Source organism: Lycium barbarum, chromosome 5 (genome assembly GCF_019175385.1).
Source record: "Lycium barbarum isolate Lr01 chromosome 5, ASM1917538v2, whole genome shotgun sequence".
Taxonomy (NCBI): Eukaryota; Viridiplantae; Streptophyta; class Magnoliopsida; order Solanales; family Solanaceae; genus Lycium; species Lycium barbarum.
The window spans coordinates 123,414,969-123,440,873 of record NC_083341.1 but is presented as its reverse complement, the minus strand read 5'-3'; the positions used below and the strand labels follow the sequence as shown (position 1 = coordinate 123,440,873).

At 32.7% G+C, this 25,905-nt stretch overlaps 1 protein-coding gene and 1 pseudogene across 2 annotated transcripts; one reads left to right on the top strand and one right to left on the bottom strand.

The window, feature by feature from the left end:
- The first annotated feature begins 8,522 nt into the window (after window positions 1-8,522).
- On the top strand, window positions 8,523-10,609 carry LOC132639731 (omega-3 fatty acid desaturase, endoplasmic reticulum-like; annotated as a pseudogene).
- A 413-nt stretch (window positions 10,610-11,022) lies between these two features.
- LOC132641357 (wax ester synthase/diacylglycerol acyltransferase 6-like) lies at window positions 11,023-19,107 on the bottom strand. Of its 2 annotated transcripts, XM_060358319.1 has the most exons (7): window positions 18,818-19,100; window positions 17,604-18,212; window positions 12,566-12,632; window positions 12,201-12,289; window positions 11,737-11,946; window positions 11,457-11,594; window positions 11,025-11,288 (listed from the first exon to the last, which is right to left on the bottom strand). In XM_060358319.1, the coding sequence occupies exons 1-7, from the start codon at window positions 19,058-19,060 to the stop codon at window positions 11,124-11,126; spliced, it is 1,521 nt and encodes a 506-aa protein (XP_060214302.1). In that variant the 5' UTR covers window positions 19,061-19,100; the 3' UTR covers window positions 11,025-11,123. The 2 variants fall into 2 exon arrangements, with proteins under 2 accessions (XP_060214303.1, XP_060214302.1); XM_060358320.1 differs by lacking the exon at window positions 11,737-11,946 and having other exon boundaries at window positions 11,023-11,288; window positions 18,818-19,107.
- Between the last annotated feature and the right edge of the window lie 6,798 nt (window positions 19,108-25,905).

Sequence of the window (25,905 nt, the reverse complement as noted above, 5' to 3'; positions counted from 1 at the left end):
AAAAACAATTTGGGGTATAACGTGGCCTCCTCCACGTTATACCCGTTTTGGTATGTAACTAAAAGGCAGCCCCTTTTGATTTATACCGTGTATATTTATGCCCTTTAGGCTCCGGACTCCTCGTAAGTGTACGTTTTAAGTGCATTAGCTAAGCTCAACAAAAAAAGAGGGGCAAATAACCGAATAACACATTTGACCGATCATAATCATATCACAATTCACAAACAAGAAGTAAAGAAAACTGAAGATCACTAATATAATTACTTGAATTACAAGAAAAAATTTAAATACTATAAGTTAAAATTAAGCGTGTCAAAATTATCTCATTTAAATATGATTTCCCAAACACAGATAGGTTTGGGTGGTGCGCCCATTTTGACCCGTCCAATTCAGTTCATTTTAAAATTAGGCTGATATGTCGTCCAAATTGACTCATGAAAAACTTTATCAAAATGTTTTTAAAAAGATATTTAAAAAAAAATATTTATCTGTTATATATAAAGAATAATTAAATATTATACAGTCAAACCGCTCTATAATGATAGTGTTTGTTCGGAAATTTCATCGTTGCAGTAGTGAGGGGTTTTATGTATGTATACTGGCATTTGATGTTTAGACCTCATTTAGCTGTTATAAATAAAAGTACGCAAGCAATTATTTTTTTGTAGTTCGAAGATTAAATTTCTTGTAAATTTTAAAATCTCAACTGATTTTCATATCTCATTAATTAAAAGTTAAAAAGACTAATAATTTACTAATAAATCCATAGCTAATTGTACCATACCGATAAAGAATTAAAATCTAAGGAACATATGCATTTTAAGTTAATTGAGAATTTAAATATTTCAAGTTTGACGTTGGAATTCTACAATTGTAGGTTTTTTGTAAATTCCAATCTCTTAGTCACAATATAATGTTTAAATTGACAAAGAAATTTTTTCAAACTTTGGGCAAAAGGGAATTAAATAGCTTTCCCTTGAATGTTAAGAGCTTAATAGTTGACTCTTTTATGTCACCCCTAGGTCGATACTCTTCGTAATATATTTCTTACAAAATCTTAGAGTATTACGCAATATTTGAGTATGTTGTTATAGAGAGGTAATTTTACAAAGAGTGTATCGTTATAATGAATGTCACTGTTGTTATAGGTAGAATATTGCTATAGAGAAGTAGAATATAACATGAAAAATCAGTTTTGGAGAAAATCAAGCAGTTATAATGAAATGATGTTAAAACGAATGACAATTATAGAGAGGTTTGATTGTAATAGGCACTTAAACAAATTATTTAAAAAATGAAAAAAGAAATTGAAACTTGGTATTACACACTACCTTAATAAATTTAGGAAACAGACGTTTTGGAACTCTCTTTTCATATAGGAATGGAATTTAGGAAACAGACGTTTTAGAACTCCTTTTCCGATATATATATATATATATATATATATATATATATATATAACATTCTTCCTCTACTATTAGCCAAAAATTTCGGTTTTTACTTTTAGTAATACTTTGTTCAAGCAAGATGGCTTGTTGCAAGAAGAAAAAGGAAATGTGAGAAAATGAATTGCTCGAAGACCTCGAAAAAGCGAAGAAGTCTTTGCACTCACATGGCCGGAGAGAAAAAGAAATTTTGTTGCTGATTGGCGAGGAAGAATTTCATGAACAAATGAAGAAGAAAAAAGAGACGCGGAAAAAGCAATTGGGTGAAGAGATGAAAGAAGCCAAGTTGAAGTTATATTCACAACAAAGGAAGAAGAAACAAGAGATATGGAAAAAGGAATTGCTCGAAGAGATTGAAAAAAGCCAAGTTAAACTTACCATGCCAAAGGGATGTTGCGAGGATTGTTATAGAAAGCACAAAAAGGACTAGATTTTGACGATAAGTTGAAAGGATTTGGATTTTTCTTTTCAATTGTTGATTGGTGTTCTATGTGATTGAAAAGTGTAAGAATGTTTTTGTTGTGTAAAAGAACTATTTAGGGCTTGATCCTCATTTAAAGGTTTAATTAGTAGGGGTACATAGACGACTTAATTGTAATCATCTCAAATGATGATTTAAGTACTTAGACCCTTTCGCAAAACAACAAACTAAAACAACTTTACTTATACCTTTAATTCGTTGACGAAAGATTCAAATGCTTGTATTGCACTGTTTACTACCCTAGCAAAATTACTCACGTTAAAGATTTCTCTTAATTGGAATTCCTCTGCTATGTTCTCAGAAACCGTTCCTTTTTTACTTTCATTTTCTGTGATCCTTTTTTCCCACTATTTTAGCTATTATGATAGAGATAGGCTCTTTAGATGGTCTTTTCTATTGTATAATTCTTTAGTCTAAGTGTTGGAGACGAGTTAGAAATGCATCCGGATGTCTTTTTCTTTGTTATTCTGATTTTGATTTTCGTATCGTGGATCTTGAGTCACGCTTTATGGCATTTTCACTATCAAAAGAATCCAAAGATTTCTTGTGTACCTATTATGGAAAGCGTTTGGACTGTGTTTCTTTTTCTTTCCTTCTATTTTTCTTTTGTGACTTGTTAGAAACGATAGACTGCGCAGGAAAGGATTCGGGAGGGGGGAGTGTCTACCTCCTCTCCCAAGCCCGATGAATGGCAAATCACGCTAGATCTACCGATTATCAAGTTATCGTTTTCTGTTTCTTGCATCGAATATGAAGAATAGTATTTTAGAAACATCAACAATTTAATGTGTTTTGCTACTTCACGTTTAACAAGTTAATGACAAATAATGTAAGCTCATTCGATGGAGTAAATACTTCTTATTGGTGCAATTTTTTCGTGATGTAGTATCCAAAGAAAATTATTTAAGTTATCTCTTTTAAGCCACAATGGTTAAGTATAGCATTCTCATTCTCTACTGAAACTATTTTTTTTATGATAGTTTATTCAGGAGTTAGGGAAAATCGCCCACATACAAGGTGTCAAAATAATATTGAGTCTTACAGGAAAGAAAAAGTGTGAACATGATTTGCTACAAAAAGCATCAAATTTTCAATATCGACTGAGTATCACAATTGCTTCGTAATTCATAGAATCCACAAAAGGAATTGCTCGAAAAGGACTAATCGTGTCACGGTGCAACCAGCTAGAAACACTGGCAAATCAAGTCGTTGATTGTTTCGTGACTCATAGTGGATGAAATTCGACTTTCAAAGGACTGATCCTTGGCTTGCCAATGGTGCCGATGCCTTAATGGTCCTATCAATTGACGGATGCTAAAATTATAGATGAGATATGGAGAATTGGTTTGAGGCCTAAATTTAGCCTGCTAGATGAAGTAGAAGAAACTCTTGATTGCTTTTTAATCATATACTTTGAGTAGTTCTATTGTTCTACCAAAACACATAGTCCCTCCGTCCCAAAAAGACTGTCCGCCTTTCTCTTTTAGTCTGTCCCAAAAAGATTGTCCGTTTTTCCTTTTTAGTCCGTCCCAAAAAGATTGTCCCCTTTCTATAGTTAGAAACAATTTAACTTTATGAGATGATTTACGGTCACACAAATATCTAAGGATTGTTTTGGACCACACATTTCAAAAGTCTTCCTTTATTTCTTAAACTTTGTGCCAAATCAAAAGAGGACAATCTTTTTGAGACAGAGGGAGTATACTATACAGTATGTACTATGTAACAGTTCGAGTTGAAGAACACAATCTGAAACAAACATCTTGTAGCAGATATCATTGGTAACCTTCTGTTTTCTTCACCCTTGAGGCAATTTGAATTTTTTCTGTCACATGAAATTCTACCATCCAAATATAATGATGGCACCATTGGTCCGATCAACCTTGTTGGGCAAAACTCTGAAACTCCTCTTGCTATCTGAGAATTACACAAGCCATATTCAAAAAGAGAAATAAGTTTCTCTCCAACTTGAAATATTTTCTTTCAAGTGAACCATTTTTTCAAGGTAAAAAGTTCTCTCCCAAAATGTCAACACTTTTTCAAGTTAAATGTATGTCCAAACACAACTTTTTTCAAGTTAAATGTATGTCCAAACACAACTTCAACTTTCAAATATCTTTTTTCAAACAATATTTTTTTCTTTTTTTGAAATATCACCCTATTCATGTTCAAACGCCTACTTATTATTGTAAAGTACACAAAAGTGCAGTACAAAATTTTACTATCTAAAGTACACGAAAGTGCAGTACAAAATTTAACTCAAGGCTGCGTTCAGGGAGAGCTGATTTTATTCTGCATCATAGAAAGGGGAATCTAGAGTTATATTACTATTTGTTACTCCTATGTAATGTAATGGCTGAAGACCTCCTGAAAAAAGATGTGTGCAGCATTGAATATTGAAGAAAACAAGAGAAATAAAAGAGATCAATGATCTAATCAAATAATAGATATCTACTTGGATTTGATTTTGCCAAATACATCATAATTGGGTACTCTTTCATATAGCGCAACCCATTTTTTTTTTTTTAATCTTTTTCAAAGATGATATATCTTCTCAAATTCAATTCTATTTCCGTGATTAACAACATAACGGTAGTAATACATAGTTTCCAGGCAATTTTTTTTTCTTTTTTGCTATGACCAGCACTGAAAATACGCTGATAAAATTTAAAGTGGACACACGACTGTTCCAAGTTGATGCAAGAAACACACAACAGAGAATGACATGACAGACATTACTAATTAATTAGCAATTAGTAGCAAGATCGACACAAGCATTTGAGGACAAATTAAAATTACATACTAAGATCAATAAAATAAAACGTGACATAAACATGATTTGTTTTTCTTATATGTATAGGGACATCACTTACACCATCCTGTTCACAAGTTCCCAACGCACCCTCTACTAATACTAAAACTAAACCTTTCAAGAAAATAAAGCCCAACGTAGTTCTTTACATAACAAAATTAGCCACTGATCAATACTTTGCCTTCCCTTTTTCTTCTTTACACAAAGTGAAATGCTTGAATACTAAAAAATTGAACGTAAATGAACCATCCTTCAGTGAGTAATACCTTTGGCTCTTCAAGAAATTTCTAACAATTCACATTTTTGAACTCCTTTCACAGAATAAATCAAGCAGCGCGGATCATCATCAACAACTCTCTTTCTGCTTTCAGGCTATCGCCAAAATCCACTGTTCTTTTTATTCTTTCTATGGCAATACGAGCAGCTTCTCTCTCTCTTTGCCGTTGTGTCTTCATGAACTCGACTTTCACGTTCTCTTCACACAATTGATTTTCTTTTTTCTTCTTGATTTGTAGTTCATCAAGTCCACGTAATTGTTGTTCGGACTTGAAGATTACATTAGCGAATCGTTTCTTGAGCATCGCAGCTCGGATTTGTTTGTTTTCTTTTTCTAACACCGTAACATCAAGATCACCGGAATCAGAAACTTGAGAGATTTTCCTTTTCCGGCAGCAAGCCATCTTAGTTGCTACGGCAAATTTTGACTGAGAATAAAGCATTATGTTTACTAAGCCCTAAGCACTGTACATGTAAAAGATTTGAGCATATAGAAATTTTACTACGTGCATTACGAAATATATTTATATAGGTAACATTAGGATTTCCGATTTCCTATAGGAATAAGGTGAGAGTTTCCTAAACCAACAAAGCTAGTTACTGAATCAAATATGGAAACTTTCAAAAGTAAAAAAAACATTAACCAATTTAATGCAACCTAGTTTCTTGAACTAACGCGTTTCCTAAATATTTAATTTCTTAAACTATCAAAGTGCAGTTGTGCAATTAACTGTAGGCGGTGTTGTTAAATTATTTCTACTAAATCAAGGAATAATTTCTTCGTTTTTCTTTACCTTGTTATTTCTTATATTATTGATTTTTTTTTAATTTCCTGTTACGGTAATTAATGCACATAAAAGGGAGCCCATTATAGGAGAAACTTATTACAAGTGAAATGATATTATAAGAAAGACCCACGTAAAAGTTTCACAGGGTATATTTTATTTGAATATCGCTATTTAATTTGTACCTACTTTTTTTTTAAAAAAAGTACCTACTTTAATTATATTTGAAACAACTTCAGACATGTGGTGTCTTCCTCACGCTTTAAAATGTTTGAAGTTATATATGGCTGAAGCATTTTTTTCCTCATTCAGCCATATATAGTTAAAATTAGGTAGAAATGGTTGTATTTCAATCACATGTGCCTGAAATTCTGTCACGCCCCGAACCATGGCCTGGGCGAAACACGGCACTCGGTGCCTTACTGCATGTGACCGAGCGAACCACATGGCTTGCTGAATCATCATGAGGCATAACATGAGCGGAATATAACGTGAATGCATGATGAGCCTTTATAAAACGTAGTAAGTCATAATACTTAATAAAAATACTTGTTTAAACATGAGTGCGGAAATAACATGAATGAGCCAAAATGGCTATACGACTCCGAATGTCTGACATAACATAACTGACTTGTCTAGTCTATGAAACCTCTATCATGAGTCTGACTGGAAAACATACTTACTGGGACAAGGCCCCCAGCATACCTTAGATGCATAACTGACATAAATAGAAGTAAAGAAACAACCCCGAATGGGATGGGGCTCACCAAAAGCTGATACGAGCAATGTCCTAATGAGCAACTCTGTTGTCCTGTCGATCAATACCTGCATCGTGAAATGCAGGCCCCCGGGCAATAGAAAGGGGACGTCAGCACATTGAATGTGCTGGTATGTAAAGCAACTGAAATAAATAACTTGGGACATGAAATAATAATGATAGGAACTGAAACCTGGTCATGAACATGAATACATACATATATATAAAACATGGTAAAAATATCATACGTAGGGAGAGCAATAACTTATAACCGATACATGGTCTGGTGCTTGTGTCCAGCTAGCAAAACACTCAGTCCTTGCTAGGGAACATGAGATTTAATAAAGTATGAAAGGATCCAGTCATTATGAGAGATCGTCCGGGACATGGGTGGAGCGATCCTCATCCTACGGTGGCTACGTAGTTTCAGGCTATCTGAAGCCCTCCTCGGTAATTAAAGCAACTCCCAAAAACATGAACATAACATAGTTGGCTAAGAAGCCCATGATTTTCGTGAATTAACTTGTACTTGTCTTGTAATCATGATTTCACGAAATAACTTGTAAAATAAGTGGCACTTGCTGCCCATGGTTTTCATGAATATAACTTGTTTGTACATGGATATCATGAATTATAGCTTGCTTGCATGAACTTGTAAAACATATATAGTATTTTCTTGAAATAACATAATATATCATAAACTAGCATGCATGAACCCATGGAATCAGATATATGGGTTATTCATAGATTACAGATAGATTCTTAATAATCATAAAGAAATATTAAGAACTCAATGATGGAATTATAACAATTCATAGATAATATAATCATGGATATGGACCTAGGGTTATCATGAGCATGGTATAGAAACCCTAGTTTTCGTAAAGAATCATAATGTATGGATTATGAGGCGTGGGGAAGAACAATGATGTTCCCACACGTAGATAGTAACTCTACATACCTTAGTCGCTCCAAAACTTGAATTAAAGACTTGAGCTTTGAAGAAGATTTCCAAAATCTTGAATTCTTGAACCTTGAGATGGGGTTTCTTGAAAACCCTAATTTTGGAATGATGATTCTTGTTTAGATGACAAGGATAAATATTAGAATTGACTTGGAATGATTAGAGTAGGCTTACCTTGGTGTTCTTGATGATGGGAGAGAATAGAAGGTCGTTCTAGGGCTTGGGGGTGTGAAGAATGAAGTGAAAAAGCCTTAAAACGAAGTTTTATAATTGTTGTTGAACCCATTTTACGCCCTATTTTACGGTCCATAAAGGTTTTACGGACCGTATATGTAACCGCACATCCATTACAGTGATTTGGGCTTTCTGGACCAATTTTACGGTTGGAATATACGGCCCGTATAATTTTCACGGCCCGTATGTTCTACCGTATATCGGCAGAACACTATTTTAGTAAAACGGTCATAACTCTTTGTACAGATATCTGTTTGGCCTCCATAATATACCGTTGGAAAGGTAATTCAAAGATCTACAACTTTCAAGAGGAAATTTTCCCAAATTCCTTAAGTATTGTTCCGTATACGCATTTTAATGGAGACATAGTGCAAACTCACTTGAAAACACGCTCCGTAGGGTAGCTTCCGACTTTCTTTTGCTCATGGACTCTTCTCATGGCTTGATTGGGTTTCAAACACCATTTATATAATACTAAAATTGGGTTCATTATACCCCCGTCTTATGAGTCAAATCTTAGCCCGAATGCATGAGGTGTTACAAATTCAAGAAAAAATGACTAAATCAGAATTTCATCGATATGAAGCTTCACACACTGCATATCTAAAATTGTTCCAAAATGAGTAGACTTACAAACGTTTACGCACTCCGAATATATTTTAAATAGTGGTCCCAAAATCGAGTATACGTGCACTTCAGCAAGTACCAGGCCAATGCAAATCCGAAAAAGAGGCCAGAGAGCATCACAACATTTACCCTCAATCTAAAATGGTTGTGCCTCTATCACTCTATGAGAGCATTTGTTTGAATCGAATCTTTCAGTCTTTCGAATTTTATGAAATTTATATCCAAGAGGAGTTAGCTAGTCTATTGCAGATTAGAGATGTCACATGCACCCCCTACCAGGAGTATGACGGGCTCCGACCCGTAGGCCGGAAACCACCTGACTTATCCATTACTTTGAACATTATAATCCATAACTCAAAGAACACCTACACGCAGAAAAGGCCCAACATAGGAATATCCGCTCATTCAGCACATATGTACATGTGTGGACCGACAAGGTCGCCACAACATAACGTATATCATAAAGCCGACAAGACTAACAATAAAGTATCAAGAGCTCAAAATAAGTTGGTACATTCATTGGGACTGCAATTAATTAATTGCTTGGATAATTGGTTATTTTACCCAATCTATTGGGCTATCCACGGCACCATATTTTGGGCAATCTTTGTTCTTGGACACGGAAGTGGAGCTAAGTAGCCTCCAGGGCGTTCGACCCCCTTGACGAAAAATTACTGTATATACAAGTTTTTTTTAAAATGTATATACAGTAGATGTTGAACTCTCTTGGCTTCTTCGTGTATTTACTTCTTCATATACTCCACGTTGGACATGATGGTGGGCATGGCAGCTTTTCAGACAGCCAGTTGCTAAATAATGTAATTGGTCACATACTACATTCTGCTATTCTGGTAACCTATCCTCCCCACAAAACTCACCATCAGAACCAAGGAAATGTGGAGACGGATGAGTCTTGGGTGCAAATGCCGGAAAAGCTATACAAGAAATTAAAGTGGGTAATTCAACAAAGATTCTAACATACAAGATCCCATTTCCGTTGTTAGCATATCCAATGTACTTGATGAACAGAAGTCCAGGAAAATCTGGTTCTCATTTCAACCCATACAGTGATTTGTTTCAACCCCATGAGAGAAAATATATTGTAACATCAACTGTATCAGCGGACTATCATGGCAGCTCTCCTCGTTTACGTATGCGCCCTCTTTGGTACTCTCTAAATCTTAACCATTTATGGCGCTCCTTATTTGATTTTTGTAATGTGGTCGGACTTTGTTACTTGCATCACCATGGCTACGAGAAGAAGCTTCCCTGGTACCGTGGCAAGGAATGGAGTTACACCACTGATATCGACATATCTGAGATCGCCAAATGCTCAGGAGTTCCTCTATCCAATCATTTTCCTTCTTCTTGACGTCTTGTTGCTGGATATCTCGTTCGCACACATCTTTCGTTTGTTTCCCAGGCCTCTAGTGAGTTACAGACAGAGTTTGAAGAGGGGGTCTAACCACAGTTGATAGAGACTACGGATTGTTCAATAACATACATCATGATATTGGAACACATGTTATTCACCATCTATTTCCTCAGATAACACATTATCACTTGAGAGAAGCGACAAAAGCAGCAAAAGTAGTACTTGGGAAGTATTACAGAGAGCCAAAAAGCAATCAGGGGCAATTCCTTTTCACTTGGTGAAGGATATTACAAGGAGCATGAAACAGGATCAATATGTTAGCGATTCTGGGGAGATTGTTTTCTATCAGAACGATCCACACCTCTTCCAATCTTCTCCTCCAAAGCAAGACTGAATCAATCTCTGCAACTCACATGGGGGTGAGAGAGAGAGAGAGAGAGAGAGAAATCAAGAGAAACTCGCAACCTACTTAATTGACTAGTTTCAGAAACTTGGTCATAGCTATAGTTTTGTAATGCCAAACAATTGAAAAACAGATTTGAGGGCTAGAAAAACTAAGTTATCCTACGTAACCCCTGCTCATACTTAAACCTTTCAAGAAAATCAAGCCCAACGTAGTTCTATAAAATATTACTGGCTAACTAAATATGTTTTTTTTTTAAAAAAAAATCACAAACCAATACTTGAATTAAACGTAAGGAGAACGAAAATAATCCAAATCAGCACATGTTAATGTACCAAATAACTCAACCAGTACCCATGTACCTGAGAATTTTCTCAGATTTGGCTTGGCAAACAGGGGCAGTAAATTACTACAGCTGCAAAATGATTAAAAAAATTCTGTTACAATTGCTTGGACAATGAGCGCCAACGCTCAATACAACCAATATATACAAATTAAATCAACTGCTAAATTAAGGGGAGACTCAGATATTCCTGTAACCCCCCCCCCCCCCCCCCCCCAGCCCCCTTACTTTGTGCTAGCCAGGAAAATGTGAATCTATAGCTCTATCTATCAAGCAAGGGAAAATATATTTGTGTTGGTTTTTAATTAAAACATGGTGCCACAAAAAGGTTAAAAGTATTGATTGAAATTTCTCTCAAATTTTATTAAGCATAGAGGGTTTAAATATCTAACTTAACAACAGAAAATTTGCAGAATAATTTCAAAAGCCTAAAATGGCTCAACAACCTAAACAAATCTAATAGAAATTTGAAATTCAAATCCATCCTAAAACTGAGCAACTTATTATGTTAAAAGTTACTGCAGTAACTAAAAGCAATTTTCGAATATAATCAAATATAATAGTTTGAGCAATATTAAATGTACATATCATAGATGTACTTTCAGATGTGTAATGAGCTAGTTAACTATGGTTCTCAATTTTGTTTGAGAGGGCAGCCTCGACGATAAGCATGAAGGAATCGACAAAATCATCGCCAAGCTGATTAGGATCTGGAGTCATTCCTTCTTCAACTGCTATAACAAATGTTAACTTCTTGGCATAGCTACACGCATGAACCATTAGCCCCTATATGCAATTGAATTTAGCGATTTAGCGATATTGATATAAGTAGTTTATTTTTTCTTTAAATAGAACAGTATGAAAAATATAGAAGATTCATATATATAATTGATCTCGACTAGTTTAATTTGTGACTGGGGCATAGTAGATAACCGGTTGATTAAAGATACTTACAGTGGGATGTCCATAACATGTTGGGGCAACAAATGTCAATGGATGACCTGACCAAGAAACTTCTTCAAGCGGACCAATTACGTGTGAAAAGATTAGTGTTGTTCGGGATAGAATTCTTTCACAAAGTGTTGTCGCACCCTATGTTCCATGCGAAGGTAAAGAAAATATGTTAGGTCTAGATTACAAGGATAACTAATAAAGGAAATGGAAAAATAAAAATAAAGAATCAAACATATCCTCTTTGTTGAAAATTAAGTGACTAAGAGAAAAAGTGCAGTACCCTTAAGCCAAAGAACTTGAGGAAGAAGTGTAAACTATAAAAGATGCATCGAGACTCAAGAGAATGCTTCTTTCGATCCATTGATGTCTTAGCTTTGCGAACATAATCCAGAGGATTCTCTAATTCAGCTATAGTTAAGGGAATTAAGCTAAAGCTGAAACAATTTCCTTGTATCACTATGGCGTTCTTCTCAATCATTTCAGCTATAGCCTGCCATATGGTCATGTACGTTTATTGATTAGGCACATATATAATCTAAATCTTTTACATATCAATAACACGATTATATATCAATCTTTATTGAGCCCCTTTTTGCTAATACAACAACATTCATGTATGGGTAATTGAATAAAAAAATATCAATCTTTAAAGCAAAATATTTCTACATCAATGATCAATCTTTTGAACTCTATAACCAATCCAGAAGATCTTCCTTTTTAACGGGTATATGAAGAAATACTCACTTGAACTCCTAAAGCCGGTCTCAAATTCATTAGAACAGTCGCTCTGCATCTCATTCGTTCCAGCGAAAATTTCCTCTTACCTTCAACTTCTACTGTCATGTCAGGAAGAAACACATTATAAAGTTTGACTAGTATGGTTAAAAGCAAACTTACATTGTTATATGCAGCCACGAATTAAATATAAGCTTTCAACCTTAACTACTTAAAAAAAAAGATTAATTCCATAGCAAAAGTAACCTTCTATACGACTTTCACCTAGAATTTTATAGGTTTTGATTTCTGATCAAGATCGACTTTTCTATTCTGTTTGTAGGAGTACTTATTTTCTAACAAGTATACAGTGAGCTAATAAGGAGCTTAATTACCGTATCTTCGGTGGATATAACGAGATAATGCTGCTTGTGTTATCCCCAGTATAACGTCATTAACCGTCTAATTTTGCAAGAGAGAAGAAAAACATGAGCTTAGGTTAGAAATAAAGGCCAAAACAGTGAAACAGAGTTACTTTCAAAATTCAAACTAGAATACTCTGGTGAAAAGATAGAGAAATGCACCCAAAATTGAGTTTCTTTGGGAACATTCTACAGCTAGATTACGGCAGTTATGCACATAACTTATAGAACAATATTCCAAAATCAGCATTTCATTTCCGTTCTCTAAACTTTTACAATAGAAAATTGCATCTATCTAATTCCACTATCTCATTGCAATAATTTAGGGGTTGTTTGGTAGTTAGTTAGGAGCTAAGTTATTCATGTATTAAATTCTGCATATTAATATTATGTTTGGTAGCATTCTTTTGCTCTGTATAAAAATAAATACACCTAATACAGTGTTTGGTTTGCAATTTAGAAACCCGCATAGCTAATACATATATAAGTTATGAAGGAATTTATGTATCACTTTATGCAGGATAGGAGATAAAATAACTAATACAAGAATAACTAAACTCTGTATAACTAATCCCTATATAAAGTAGTACATAAATTCCCCTCATAGCTAATCCATGCAATACTACATGCATAACTCTAACTAGCTACCAAACGCCCCTTAGGATCTTAGAGTAAATTAACTCCTATTTTTTGTGAAAGATTACTAACTGGTACACTCGAATAGAATGTCCAGGGGCGGAGGCAGGTAGGGTTTAGGGGGTTCATCCTAACCCCCTTCGGCGAAAAATTACACTGTTTATATATGGTTAAAATTATTTTTTATGTATATATAGTGGATGTTAAACCCCATTTGACTTATTCATGTGTTTACCTCTTCGTATTCTGAAACCCTCCCCCCCCCAGAATATCGTGGCTCCACCACTGAGAATGCCCTATATATATGTATTTCGGAATTATTGGGAATATGCTATCACAGTACGTAAGATCACCCTTGGACGTAGGATGTGTTAGCTAGGTGCTGCCATACTCAGCTAATTAATCTCTCTAACGAAACGACTCCTTACAGTTTCTAAAATTGCATATATATATATATATATATATATATATATATATATATATATATTTTATGTTATTTTATTTTAAAAAAAAAAAAATTCCCCTCTTTCACGGAACTACAAAAATGACCTTAAAGGATTGTTTTTCCATCATAGTTCCGCGCCCACCGCGACAAGCTAAAAATCTAACTCATAGCATATTACTAGATGGCCTATGCCCGTGCTGTGCACGGGCCCAACACTTCGGATTATTGTGTATCTATGTATATGTAGTTGTGTTTAGATAGTGATTATACATATATATATATATATATATATATATATATATATATATATAACATTGTAGTTTGTGCTCCGTATCTAAAACTTTATTATATTCGTGTTTGCTACGAAAATTTATTAATACTTTTTAAAAGAGAAGACTTGTTTAAAAGAAAACTATTTTCCTCTCTTTGAGATAAAATAATAGCAATATTTAAGCATCAGTTGATACTTTCAATTTTAATTCGATTAATTTAAAGATGTAAAATACTTATTGTTTTTTATTGACTTTTGATTTGGATAATTTTAATTCAAATTATTAAATTAATTTTACATGTTTAAAACGAAACAAAGTAGAAATTGATTTTCTATTTAAACGAAGAAATGCTATTTTTTAATTTTTGGTAAATATTCTCAGTTTAGCTTATTTTACTTGTCATGTTGTCTTTTGCATGGTTTTTAAGGAAATGTGAATTAGAATTATTCATTTGATATTAATCTCTTTTCACATTTATTAGAGTAAGAATAAAAATAAAAAAGTAATTAAATTATATTTTAAGTATATTTAGTTTAGTAAACATAACAAATAAATGACATGGCGGAATAGCAAATACAGCAATTAAATATTTTGAAGATACTTTGGGAATTACATGAATATTATTTGATTTTTTAATATATGGGGTGCACGTTCCCTTTTTTTTTTTTTTTGACGTTGCCTTTTTTTTTTAAATATGGGGTCCACTTTTTTTTATGAGTTCGGAGAGGGTGGGGTCCACTTTTTTTATGAGTTTGGAGAGGGTGGGGTCCACCCTCCCTTTTTTTTTTAAGAGTGACTGACGACGAAGCATGGGTAAATCGAAGCTTCTATATAGTAGAAAAATAGAAATATAATAAAGTATTCCTATCTACTTTTTAGAAGAGTTGGTAATATAAAGTATAAAAAGTCATTTTTTTGTCCTTAAATAAAAAAGTGGGTGGGACCACAAAGGATTTTTTTGCCGTTAAATAAAAAAGTAGGACCGAACACGGACGACGATCTTGCCTCTATAAACCGACTCTTCTATATAGTAGTAATAGTAAAGTAATACATATAATTTTTTTATCAAATTTGATTTGGATAATTCTAATTCAAATTAATATATTAATTTTACATGTTTAAAATGAAACAAATAGAAATTGTAAATATTTTTTGTTTAACTCATTTTACTTGTCATGTTATTTTTCACACGTTTTTTTAAGGAAACGTCAATTAGAATTAGAATTTCACTAATTTATCTTATTAATTATTTGATCTCCATTTAATATTATTTTTTCTTTTATGACATTAATCTCTTTTCACATTTATTAGAGTAAGGAAAAAATAAAAAAATAATTAGATTCTATTTTATTTTAATATATAAGTATTTTAAATATGTTGTTGTACAATAATTTCATTTGCTCCCACTAATGGGTTGATACGCATGTGGCAATGAATCCATCATTATTGATTTAATTGTTTGATTTTCTAAGCATTTATTTTTAACATTATTTGTTCTTTTTAATATGGGTTTTACTTTTTTTTTTTTTAATATTGCTTGATTTTTTTAGTATGGGGTCTACTTTTTTTTTTTCATGTGAGTTTGGATGTGGTGGGTTCCACTTTTTTTTTGCTCTTTGTTATTTTTTTTTTAAATACTGTCTGGTGTTTAATATGGGGCCATGAAGAACTTCTATTTTTTAGTTTTTATTAAATATTTTTTGTTTAACTCATTTTACTTGTCACGTTGTTTTTTACACGATTTTTTAAGGAAACGTCAATTAGAATTATAATTTCACTAATTTACCTTATTAATTATTTGATCTCCATGTAATATTTATTTTTCTTTTATGACATTAATCTCTTTTCACATTTATTAGAGTAAGGAAAAAATGAAAAAGTAATTAAAATCTATCTTATTTTAATATATAAGTATTTTAAGTATGTTGCTGTACAATAATTTCATTTGCTCCCACTAATGGGTTGATACGCATGTGGCAATGAATCCATCATTATTGATTTAATTGTTTGATTTTCTAGGCACTTTTTTTTTCACATTGTTTTTTTCTTAATATGGCATTCACTTTTTTTTTAATATTGCTTGATTTTGTTAATATGGGGTCCACTTTTTTTGTGGCCTTTTTTGTTTAACTCATTTTACTTGTCATGTTGTTTTTTACGCGATTCTTTTAAGGAAACGTCAATTAGAATTATAATTTTATTAATTTACCTTATTAATTATTTGATCTCCATTTAATATTATTTTTTCTTTTATGACATTAATCTCTTTTCATATTTATTAGAGTAAGGAAAAAATGAAAAAGTAATTAAATTCTATCTTATTTTAATATATAAGTATTTTAAGTATGTTGCTGTACAATAATTTCATTTGCTCCCACTAATGGATTGATACGCATGTGGCAATAAATCCATCATTATTGATTTAATTGTTTGATTTTCTAAGCACTTTTGCATTTTAAGTATGTTGCTGTATAATAATTTCATTTGCTCCCTCTAATGGGTTAATATGCATGTGGCAATGAATCGATCATTATTGATTTAATTGTTTGATTTTCTAAGCACTTTTTTCTTTTTAACATTGTTTGTTTTTTTAATATAGGATTCACTTTTTTTTTTCAATATTGCTTGATTTTGTTAATATGGGATCCACTTTTTTTTTTTCTCGTGAGTTTGGATGTGGTGGATTCCACTTTTTTTTTTTTTAATTACTGGTTGGTGTTTAATATGGGGCCCAATTTTTTTTTAATATTAGTTGTTGTTTAATATATATGGGGCCCACAATTTTTTATTTTTGAAACGGACGATACACGGTTTTTTAATGAAACGTCAATTAGAATTATAATTTCACTAATATACCTTATTAATTATTTGATCTCCATTTAATATTATTTTTTCTTTTATGACATTAATCTATTTTCACATTTATTAGAGTAAGGAAAAAATGAAAAAGTAATTAAATTCTATCTTATTTTAATATATAAGTATTTTAAGTATGTTGTTGTATCCTGTATAATAATTTCATTTGCTCCCACTAATAGGTTGATACGCATGTGACAATAAATCCATCATTATTGATTTAATTGTTTGATTTTCTAAGCACTTAATTTTTTAACATTGTTTGTTTTTTTAATATGGGATTCATTTTTTTTTTAATATTGCTTGTTTTTGTTAATATGGGATCCACGTTTTTTTTAATTACTGGTTGGTGTTTAATATGGGGCCCAATTTTTTTTAATATTAGTTATTGTTTAATATATATGGGGCATTGTTTTTTAATTATTAGTTGTTGTTTAAAATAATAATATATATGGGGCCCACAATTTTTTTGGGGCCCTCAATTTTTTATTACGGACGACGAAAAATGATCCCACTCGTGCTTCTATATAGTGTAAATACTGCATGTAGGACAAGAACTTATTGACCCCCAGATGTGCTTTCCTAGTTTAAGCAATCAATAAAAAGAGATAAAATTAAAAGGCAATCACGAAAGAAACTATATATAGTCTCACAGACAAAAGCTTAAATCCATGAAAATGGATTAATATGTGTTGTATGTGATATTTAAGACCATAAGATTTAAAAGACTTTTTTATTTTTTAAAACTTTGTATCCAGTCAAACTAAGACACGTAAGATCAAATGTAGGAGTATATACTTACAACATTTGTTGCATTCTTAACAAATTTAATGTCGTTCAAACTAACAGTCCGATAGATAAATCTGTGACGATTGGACTTAAATCCTTGTGCAACTGTAAAAGGTGATTGAGAGTCCTTCAAGAAGAGCATTGTAGCTGTAAGCCGCAAAATATCCACAACCGTATTGAACAAAAGTTTGATGAGCAACCACAACTTTACGAGGTACTTCCATATCAACGACCAAATATTTTCTCGATTATTTATTGATAAGTTCGATTTGTCCTTAGAGGAAGAAGAAACTGGGAGTGTCGGCAAAGAAGTAGGATCTGAACTTGTCCGAAAAAGAGAGAGTAAGAGGGAAATGAGTGAAACTCCATCCCCAAGCGAATGGTGAAAACGGAAAATAGAAGTTGCCTCGGCATCGGATGTTTTCACGTTAAGGATGTGAAGATCCCATAAAGATTTCGACATGTCAATAGTTGTCGTGCTTAGGTTTGATATATAATCTTCCACAAACTTGTCCGTGTCCATATTAATACCAGCGATCTGAGGTACTATAACATGATCATCTATATTCACTGCCGTGGGAACTAATCGTATTTCTCGGCTGCCATCACTTTCATCCATAACCTGTTGTGAGTTGTGACAACACAAATTGACAAACTTCATATTTTGTACGTCAACCTTGTAAATTAAAGACGTTACAGTACTATCGGGTTATATATTTAGAAAAATAATTGCCGGCAACAGCTAAGACTTGAAGTAACCTAAGGATCGGACAACTTCGAGCATTAAGCTCTCTGCTCTCGCTATGCTCAGGTCCACATTGAGTCTTATGAACACAGCTTTGCATTTCTGCCGAAAGCTGTTTTCACTATTTGAACCCATGAGACTTGCACTGATGTACAGTATTAATCAAGACTACATGATACAGTAGTTACCTAGCTGCTCCAAATTAAACAATCTCGTAGGCTAGTCACTGACTTCGTCATTACTTAATTTGTCAAAAAGGAGCAAATTTTTACCATTTCAAAGTCAATTCTGCCTTACAGATAAAATAGTGCACCCGATATATGACTCAAGTCTCAAGCATTTTTGTATATATATATATATATATATATATATATATATATATATATATATATATATATATATGTAGTACCTTATTTGTGCTAACAGCATTTTTTAGCTACTATAAGTAGAAGTAGTTATGCGAACTAAACTTTTGTAAGTACCTGCAAACTGGAAAAGCGTGGGTGTTTAAGCAACTTGTGTTGTATTTCAGCTTTGATGGCATCAACCTTAATTGGTACTTTCCATCCCATGATTGCTACAATGCATACATTGTAGTTAGGTTCATGAAACATTCGAGAAGGTGGACTCAGTAATATTGCTTCTTCTTCTTCTCCATTTTCATCTAATTTCTTTGATATTCGTATAGGCTTGAGAACCATCTTGTTATCACCAGAGTACTCCATATCTTATACTCTATTAATTATGTGAAGATGATCACTAGCTGAACTACGAGGCGAATATTGCTGATAAGAGGCTCCAATTATTTAAAGAAAAAAAGGAAGCTTTATTGGGTACACAGAGAAACCAAAGTAGGTAGATTTTTCTTTGAGTAGATATATTTCAACCATAAAAAGTACGCTCTCATTAAATAGAATTTACATTCATTTTATATAGGAATATGTTTTCCATTGTAGTGCTGATACAAAAGGCTCCAATTATTTAAAGAAGAAAGGAATTTATTGAGCGCGCACAGAGCAAAGACTATTGGGCACGCACCGCGTCGGCAATGACATAAAGCCATTTGTGATCTATCCAGGAAAGTGAACTGCCCGAAAAGCAAAGCATTATTTCGAGGTACTAGAGGGAAAGATCACCACAACAAAATTTTCTCTAAGAATAAGATCGGTTACACCGCATATACAAAATGATACTGGGTACAAAATAGTCAAGGTGGGCATTGAAAGATCATGATCTCTCGCAAGCAAAGATAGTTTCTAAGCAATTTGGTCGATCGCTATCAGCCTCGTTTTTCTTAAAGCGGGATGGGCTCTAAGACAATTTCCACAACGAGTGAAGGCCACAAACCGACCACCATTTTAAGACTAACAATTTTTCTTTATTGAAAATAGGGGCAGAGAAATTTAGGAAAACAATTTTTTTTTATGAACGCCATAAAGTAAAGTTCTCAAATTTTTGTTTTTCCTTTGATATACATATAATCATGTTATTATTGGTTGCATTTTAGGGAATGAGAACCCCTAAATCTTATTTCATGACTTCACAGGGTACAACAATCCTTGGTTGCATTTTAGGGAACTAAAACCCCTAAATCTTATTTCATGACTTCACATGGTACAACAATCCCTGGTTGCATTTTAGGAAACTAAAACCCCTACCTTTTTTCATGATTTCACAGGGTACAACATCCCTGGTTGCATTTTAGGGATCTAAAACCCCTACCTTTTTTTTATGCCGTCACAGGGTACAACATCCCCTGGTTGCATTTTAGGGAACTAAAACCCCTACTTTTCTTTTCATGACTTCATAGGGTACGACATTCCCTGGTTGCATTTTAGGGAACAAAAATCCTTGCTTTTCTCATATTTTCATAGGTTAACTACCTCAGAATAAAGTCATATTTTCATAGGTTGACTACCTCAAAATACAGTCATGTTTTAAAAATTTCAGGTTGACTACCTCCGAATAAAGTCATATTTTCAGGTTGACTACCTCAGAATACAGTCACGTATTTAAATTTCAGGTTGACTACCTCCGAATAAAGTCATATTTTCATAGGTTGATTACCTCAAAATACAGTCACGTATTTAAATTTTAGGTTGACTACCTCTGAATAAAGTCATTTTTTCGTAGGTTGACTACCTCAGAATAAAGTCATGTTTTTAAATTTCAGGTTGACTACCTCCAAATAAAGTCATATTTTTAGGTTGACTACTTCTAAATAAAGTCATATTTTCAGGCTGACTACCTCAGAATACAGTCACGTATTTAAATTTCAGGTTGAATGCCTCCGAATAAAGTCATATTTTCAGGTTGACTATCTCATAATACAGTCACGTATTTAAAATTCAGGTTGACTACCTCCAAATAAAGTCATATTTTCAAGTTGACTACCTCAAAATACGGTCACATATTTAAATTCAGGTTGACTACCTCCAAATAAAGTCATATTTTCGGGCTGACTACCTCAAAATACAGTCACATATTTAAATTTCAGGTTGACTACCTCCAAATAAAGTCATATTTTCATAGGTTGACTACCTCAGAATAAAGTCATGTTTTTAAATTTCAGGTTGACTACCTCCAAATAAAGTCATATTTTCAGGTTGACTACCTCAGAATACAGTCACGTATTTAAAATTCAGGTTGACTACCTTCAAATAAAGTCATATTTTTGTCATATTTTCAGGTTGGCTACCTCAAAATACAGTCACATATTTAAAATTCAGGTTGACTACCTCCAAATAAAGTCATATTTTCATAGGTTTGACTACCTCAGAATAAAGTCACATTTTTAAATTTCAGGTTGACTACCTCCAAATACAATCATATTTTTAAAATTTTGGGTTGGTTGCTTCCAAATACAGTCATATTTTTAAAATTTTAGGTTGACTACCCTCAGAATATTGTCATGCTTTCAGGTCGACTACCTCAAAATAAAGTCATGTTTTTAAATTTCGAGTTGACTATCTCCGAATATAGTCCCAAGTGGTTTATGATTTTGCTAACACTCACAAAATTTTCCTAGTACAAACTAGGGCAGAAAAATTTTGTTCGTTTTTGTTTGTCTTTGGTGGCTTGCAGGTTCGCCCGCAAGCACAGAATTGATATTCAAGAATGAAGTTCCATATTTGGTCAGAGAAAGAAGAATGTTCAATCTCGAAGGCTGCTAGAGTTAGCTTTGACACATAAGGCGGCCCAACGTCTCAAGATACATCTTCTGAACTTGTAATCAAGAAACAAGCATTCAAGAATATTCTACGAACTGTTATTCGGAAGAGCATCAACAACTTATTCCAAGTTGCAATTTGAAGTCTCAAATTCTAACTTCAAGATCATACTTTGAGATCAAGGTACCCACTGAAAGAAGGTGAGGTGATAACTGAAGATCCAAGTGAAGGTCTAAAGGAAGATTCAAGACAAGTAGAGTAAATAGGATTTTGTATTTCCGTTCTTCTTTTGTTGTATTTTTCATTTCTTTAATGTAATAACAGGAGCCACGAACCGGAACCACGAAGGGACCTCACTCGATCATCCAACTCACCATTCCATCCTTTTACCCACTTGAACTACACGTGATCTGATTCCCTTATAACCCGGGATATGTAGGATGCCCAAAACCAGGACTCGGTCACATCCTTTTCTTTTATATCTTTTTGCCTTTCAAATAATGGTCAGGTCAAAAATCAGTCACAGTGTTCACTTCTTTGCCTGAAAACTCTTCATGTTTCCAAGCAAAGAGGGACATTCTGTGAACACCTAATTTTTGACCAAACATAAGTTTTTACACCATTTTTAGCGTTTAAATATTTCTTTTAGGTTTAATTAAATATTTTAATTTTTAATTCATTTTTAGTAATTCTTACTTTTAAAAGATCAAAAGCTACAAATATAGAGTCACATTTTAGGATAAGTTTTGTTTTAAAAAAAAAGAAAGAAAGGAAGTTTACAAAATATGTTTTCTTATAATTTAAGTTTTGATAAATAAGCTAGTGGTTTTAGTATTTCGCTTAGTTACGTTTTCTTTATTTTGGACTAGCTATTTAACTATTCTATATTTTTTAAAAAGTGATTAGTTAGCATTTTTATCTTCTTTTTTTTTTTTTTAAAAGTATCCATACTCACCTAAACAAACTAATCTGTTACAAATTCAAATCCTCCTAAGTCCCATTTCCTTTACGTCTAACCAATCCTCCCAATTCTTTTAAACCCCAAACCAATCCTCCCAATTCTTTTAAACCCCTCACCCCTTTAAACTCTCCCCAAACATTATCCTCTAACCTTCCACTCCCACACGTCCCTTTAATTATGCAGAACACCCACACACATACACTATAAATAAGGCAACACAACACACAGGAACGGGGAGGAGAACAAAAAAAAAAAAAAAAAACACGGAGAAACATAAAAACGGCAAACACACAAAAAAATAAAGGTTTTCTTTAAAGTTCGAGTTCGAGATTTCCGTTTGCGGTTTCGAGTTCGTGGACTTGAAGTTAGTCGTTAGTAACTGGGAAATCGGTAGAATATTGTAGCTTCATATTATTATTTTTCAGCGAGATATTTTCGCAAAAGGTAACACTCAGTCTTCTTTGTATAGTTCAATATCATGATTATATGAGACGTATCGCTTTTTAATTATCGTTTCTGTTTATTAAGCCCGAAGGATAAATAAACTCATCATATGTGTATACTTTAGCAACCGTCCACTGTTTAGCAAGAATAGAATGGAATAGCAGTATTTGTACGCTAATATTGGCATAATTAGCTTTAAAGGTAATTAATATCAAGATATAAAGATGAACTCAAAATTTTATGGTATCCTAACTAGAAGTTTAAATCTATTTTAGTTGACTGCCCGTATAATCTCAATTTATTTCCATCCTTTCAATTAATCTGCCAATGGGATAATACTTAGTATATTTTTAGCCTAAAGAGAACTTTCATTTAGTTAAATTTTCTTTGGTTATGAATTTTGAATCTGGATATTTGGTTTGAATGGTTTTTATGGGGAATCATTATTTCTATGCAATCAAAGTTAACAATGTTTATTTTATTATTAGTTTTATTCTTCTTTCGAATACATGAACTAACTACTGATTATCATTCTTTGATTATATTTTATTTCCCATCAATGATATCTTATGCACTGTGGTAACATCTTTGTTAATGGATGTCAAGATTAAAATATATGTTTTTTGTCTATACATTAGATAATCAGAATCATGCGTACACTAAGAATATTACTTGTACTATATTTATATCATAAAAAATAAATCATAATATATTAATTTACATAATATAATTTATATATCCATTTTTCCCTTTCTCTGTTGCAATTGGTAGTTTGTTTATGTGACTTTATCCGCGATTTTCTTCCAATTTAGTGCGATCTGTTGGTTTTAAAATATATCTAAAAATATGCTGGGTTTCTTCGATATAATATGAGTGGAAAAGGGACCAAATAATCATCATGGTTTAAGCAAGAAAAGTAGGTTAAAAATTCTAGGTGCGATACACAAGTTAAGGTCGCGTTTACGCGTCTAGCTGGCGTATGTCGAGGTTGAGGTCGCAACTACGCGTCTTAGTCAAGACTAGTAAAAGGTCAATAATATTTAAGCAAATCATAGGCATAGCTAAATAAATACATTTTATCCAAAATAATTTAAGCCGAACACAAGTTGATAAAGCGACCGTGCTAGAATCACGGGACTTAGAGAATGCCTAATACCTTCTCCCCGATCAACAGAATTCCTTACCCGGACTTTTGTTTTTGCAGACCAATAATTAAAGAGTCAATTTTCCTTTTGATCAGGGAATCAATAAGGTGACTTGGAACACCAAAACTCAATTCCAAGTGACGACTGAATAAATAAAATAATCCCTTTTCAAAACGTCACTTTAATTGGAAAAACCCTTTTAAATAAATCTAAAACTAATTTGTTTTTATTTATTTATGGTAAAAAAAAAGGGGGTGTGACAATATTTGTGAGGAAGTACGAAACTGTAGGAAGAGGGAGACTGAGAGATTTTCTTTAAATATATTTATGGATAAAATAATCTGTAGCTATAATTGTGGAATTACTACTAATATTTTTGGAAGCAAATTAAATGAAATATTTATTATTCAAACTATGGTTAGAACCTTGATTTAGTTAATTAAATCTTAACCATTAATTTTAACTCATGCCATGTGTCTCTCATCCAAGTAAGAACTTGGGAAAAATGGAGACATAAAAATGGAGAGGAGCCCCATCTGACATCAAGGGTCATGTAAATATAGGAGTAATGAATGCAGTGATCTCTTACCTCTTTTAAATCCGCAGACATACATGAAAAGAAATAAGAATCTTAAGTCCGCATTTAAAATCGGTGGTTGGTGCAATAAGAACTCTCAATTTAAGTTCTTGTGCCATTCGTTATCCGACAAGTATCTGAGAGTTGCTGCTGACAATCGAGGAAAGTGTTGTCACTTTTCTGACGATACAAACTTGTGGGCTAATAAGTGAACCAAAATCTTTCCAGATTAGGTGAAACGATAATCGGCATTAAACTTTAGATATGAGATAATAGTTTTTGTTTTCTTTTTTTCTTCTGATCCTATCTTTATACAGAATAATTTGGAAGTTAACTAGGGAGTCTCGATTCAACTGAACAGACTTCCCAACTAAATTTCACATATGAAATAATGTAGATTAGCTCCAAAATTTTGAATTGTTACTTTAAAACTATATTATTTGCTTGTGTTTTGATTAATTATAAGGAGTCGTTACATTCGCTGAAAGACTTCAAATATAATTGTATCACGGCCACCAAAGATAAAAGTGATGGGAATTAAGAGAGAGAGAGAGAGGAAGCATCTACCTACATGATAAGTGGTTGTTGCGGAATAATTCACCTGTTATACATCAGTGTGACTTATATGTAGATGTGTCTTGTTATGTACACAACTTGGATCTTATTAGGAAGTATAGTCAGACCTCTCTATAACTGCACCCGCATATAACAGCATCTCTCTATAACAACTAAGATTTTTCGGAATCGATTTTTTATGTTATATTTTACTTCTCTATAACAATATTTCACCTATAACAGCAACAACCAACTTTATAGCAGTACACTCTTTGTAAAATTATCCCCATATAACAGCTATCTTCTTTTTTTGGTAATATAATAATTAGCCATCTTTATAAAAATAGAATATCTATGATTACCAATAATAAGAGTGAAATTTTGACCAAATATTTGATCATTTAATACACTATTTATGACAAAAATTATCATATGAATATATATATATATATATATATATATATATATATATATATATATATATATATATATATATATATTTTCATCATTAAACGATTTTCCTTCGTTATACAAAGTATGATTAAGTTTAGAATTTGACAATTAAAAATGAAAATTAGATTTTATGCATCTTTTTTGCCTATAATAGCGAAGTATTATTTAAATGTCAATGCTGTTATAGTTGTATAACAGCCATTGTCTATAACAGCTAAAAATTTCGGACCCAACCATGCTGTTATAGAGAGGTTTAACTGTATCT

Bases quoted from the DNA above. Each gene is read 5' to 3' on its own strand.
- LOC132641357 (XM_060358319.1), bottom strand. From the start codon at position 19,060: ATGGAGTACTCTGGTGATAACAAGATGGTTCTCAAGCCTATACGAATA. The intron at 18,213-18,817 runs GTACTTACAAAA...AACTCACAACAG, and splicing joins CACGCTTTTCCAGTTTGCAG to GTTATGGATGAAAGTGATGG. The intron at 12,633-17,603 runs GTAAGTATATAC...TTGCAAAATTAG, and splicing joins TTAAGAATGCAACAAATGTT to ACGGTTAATGACGTTATACT.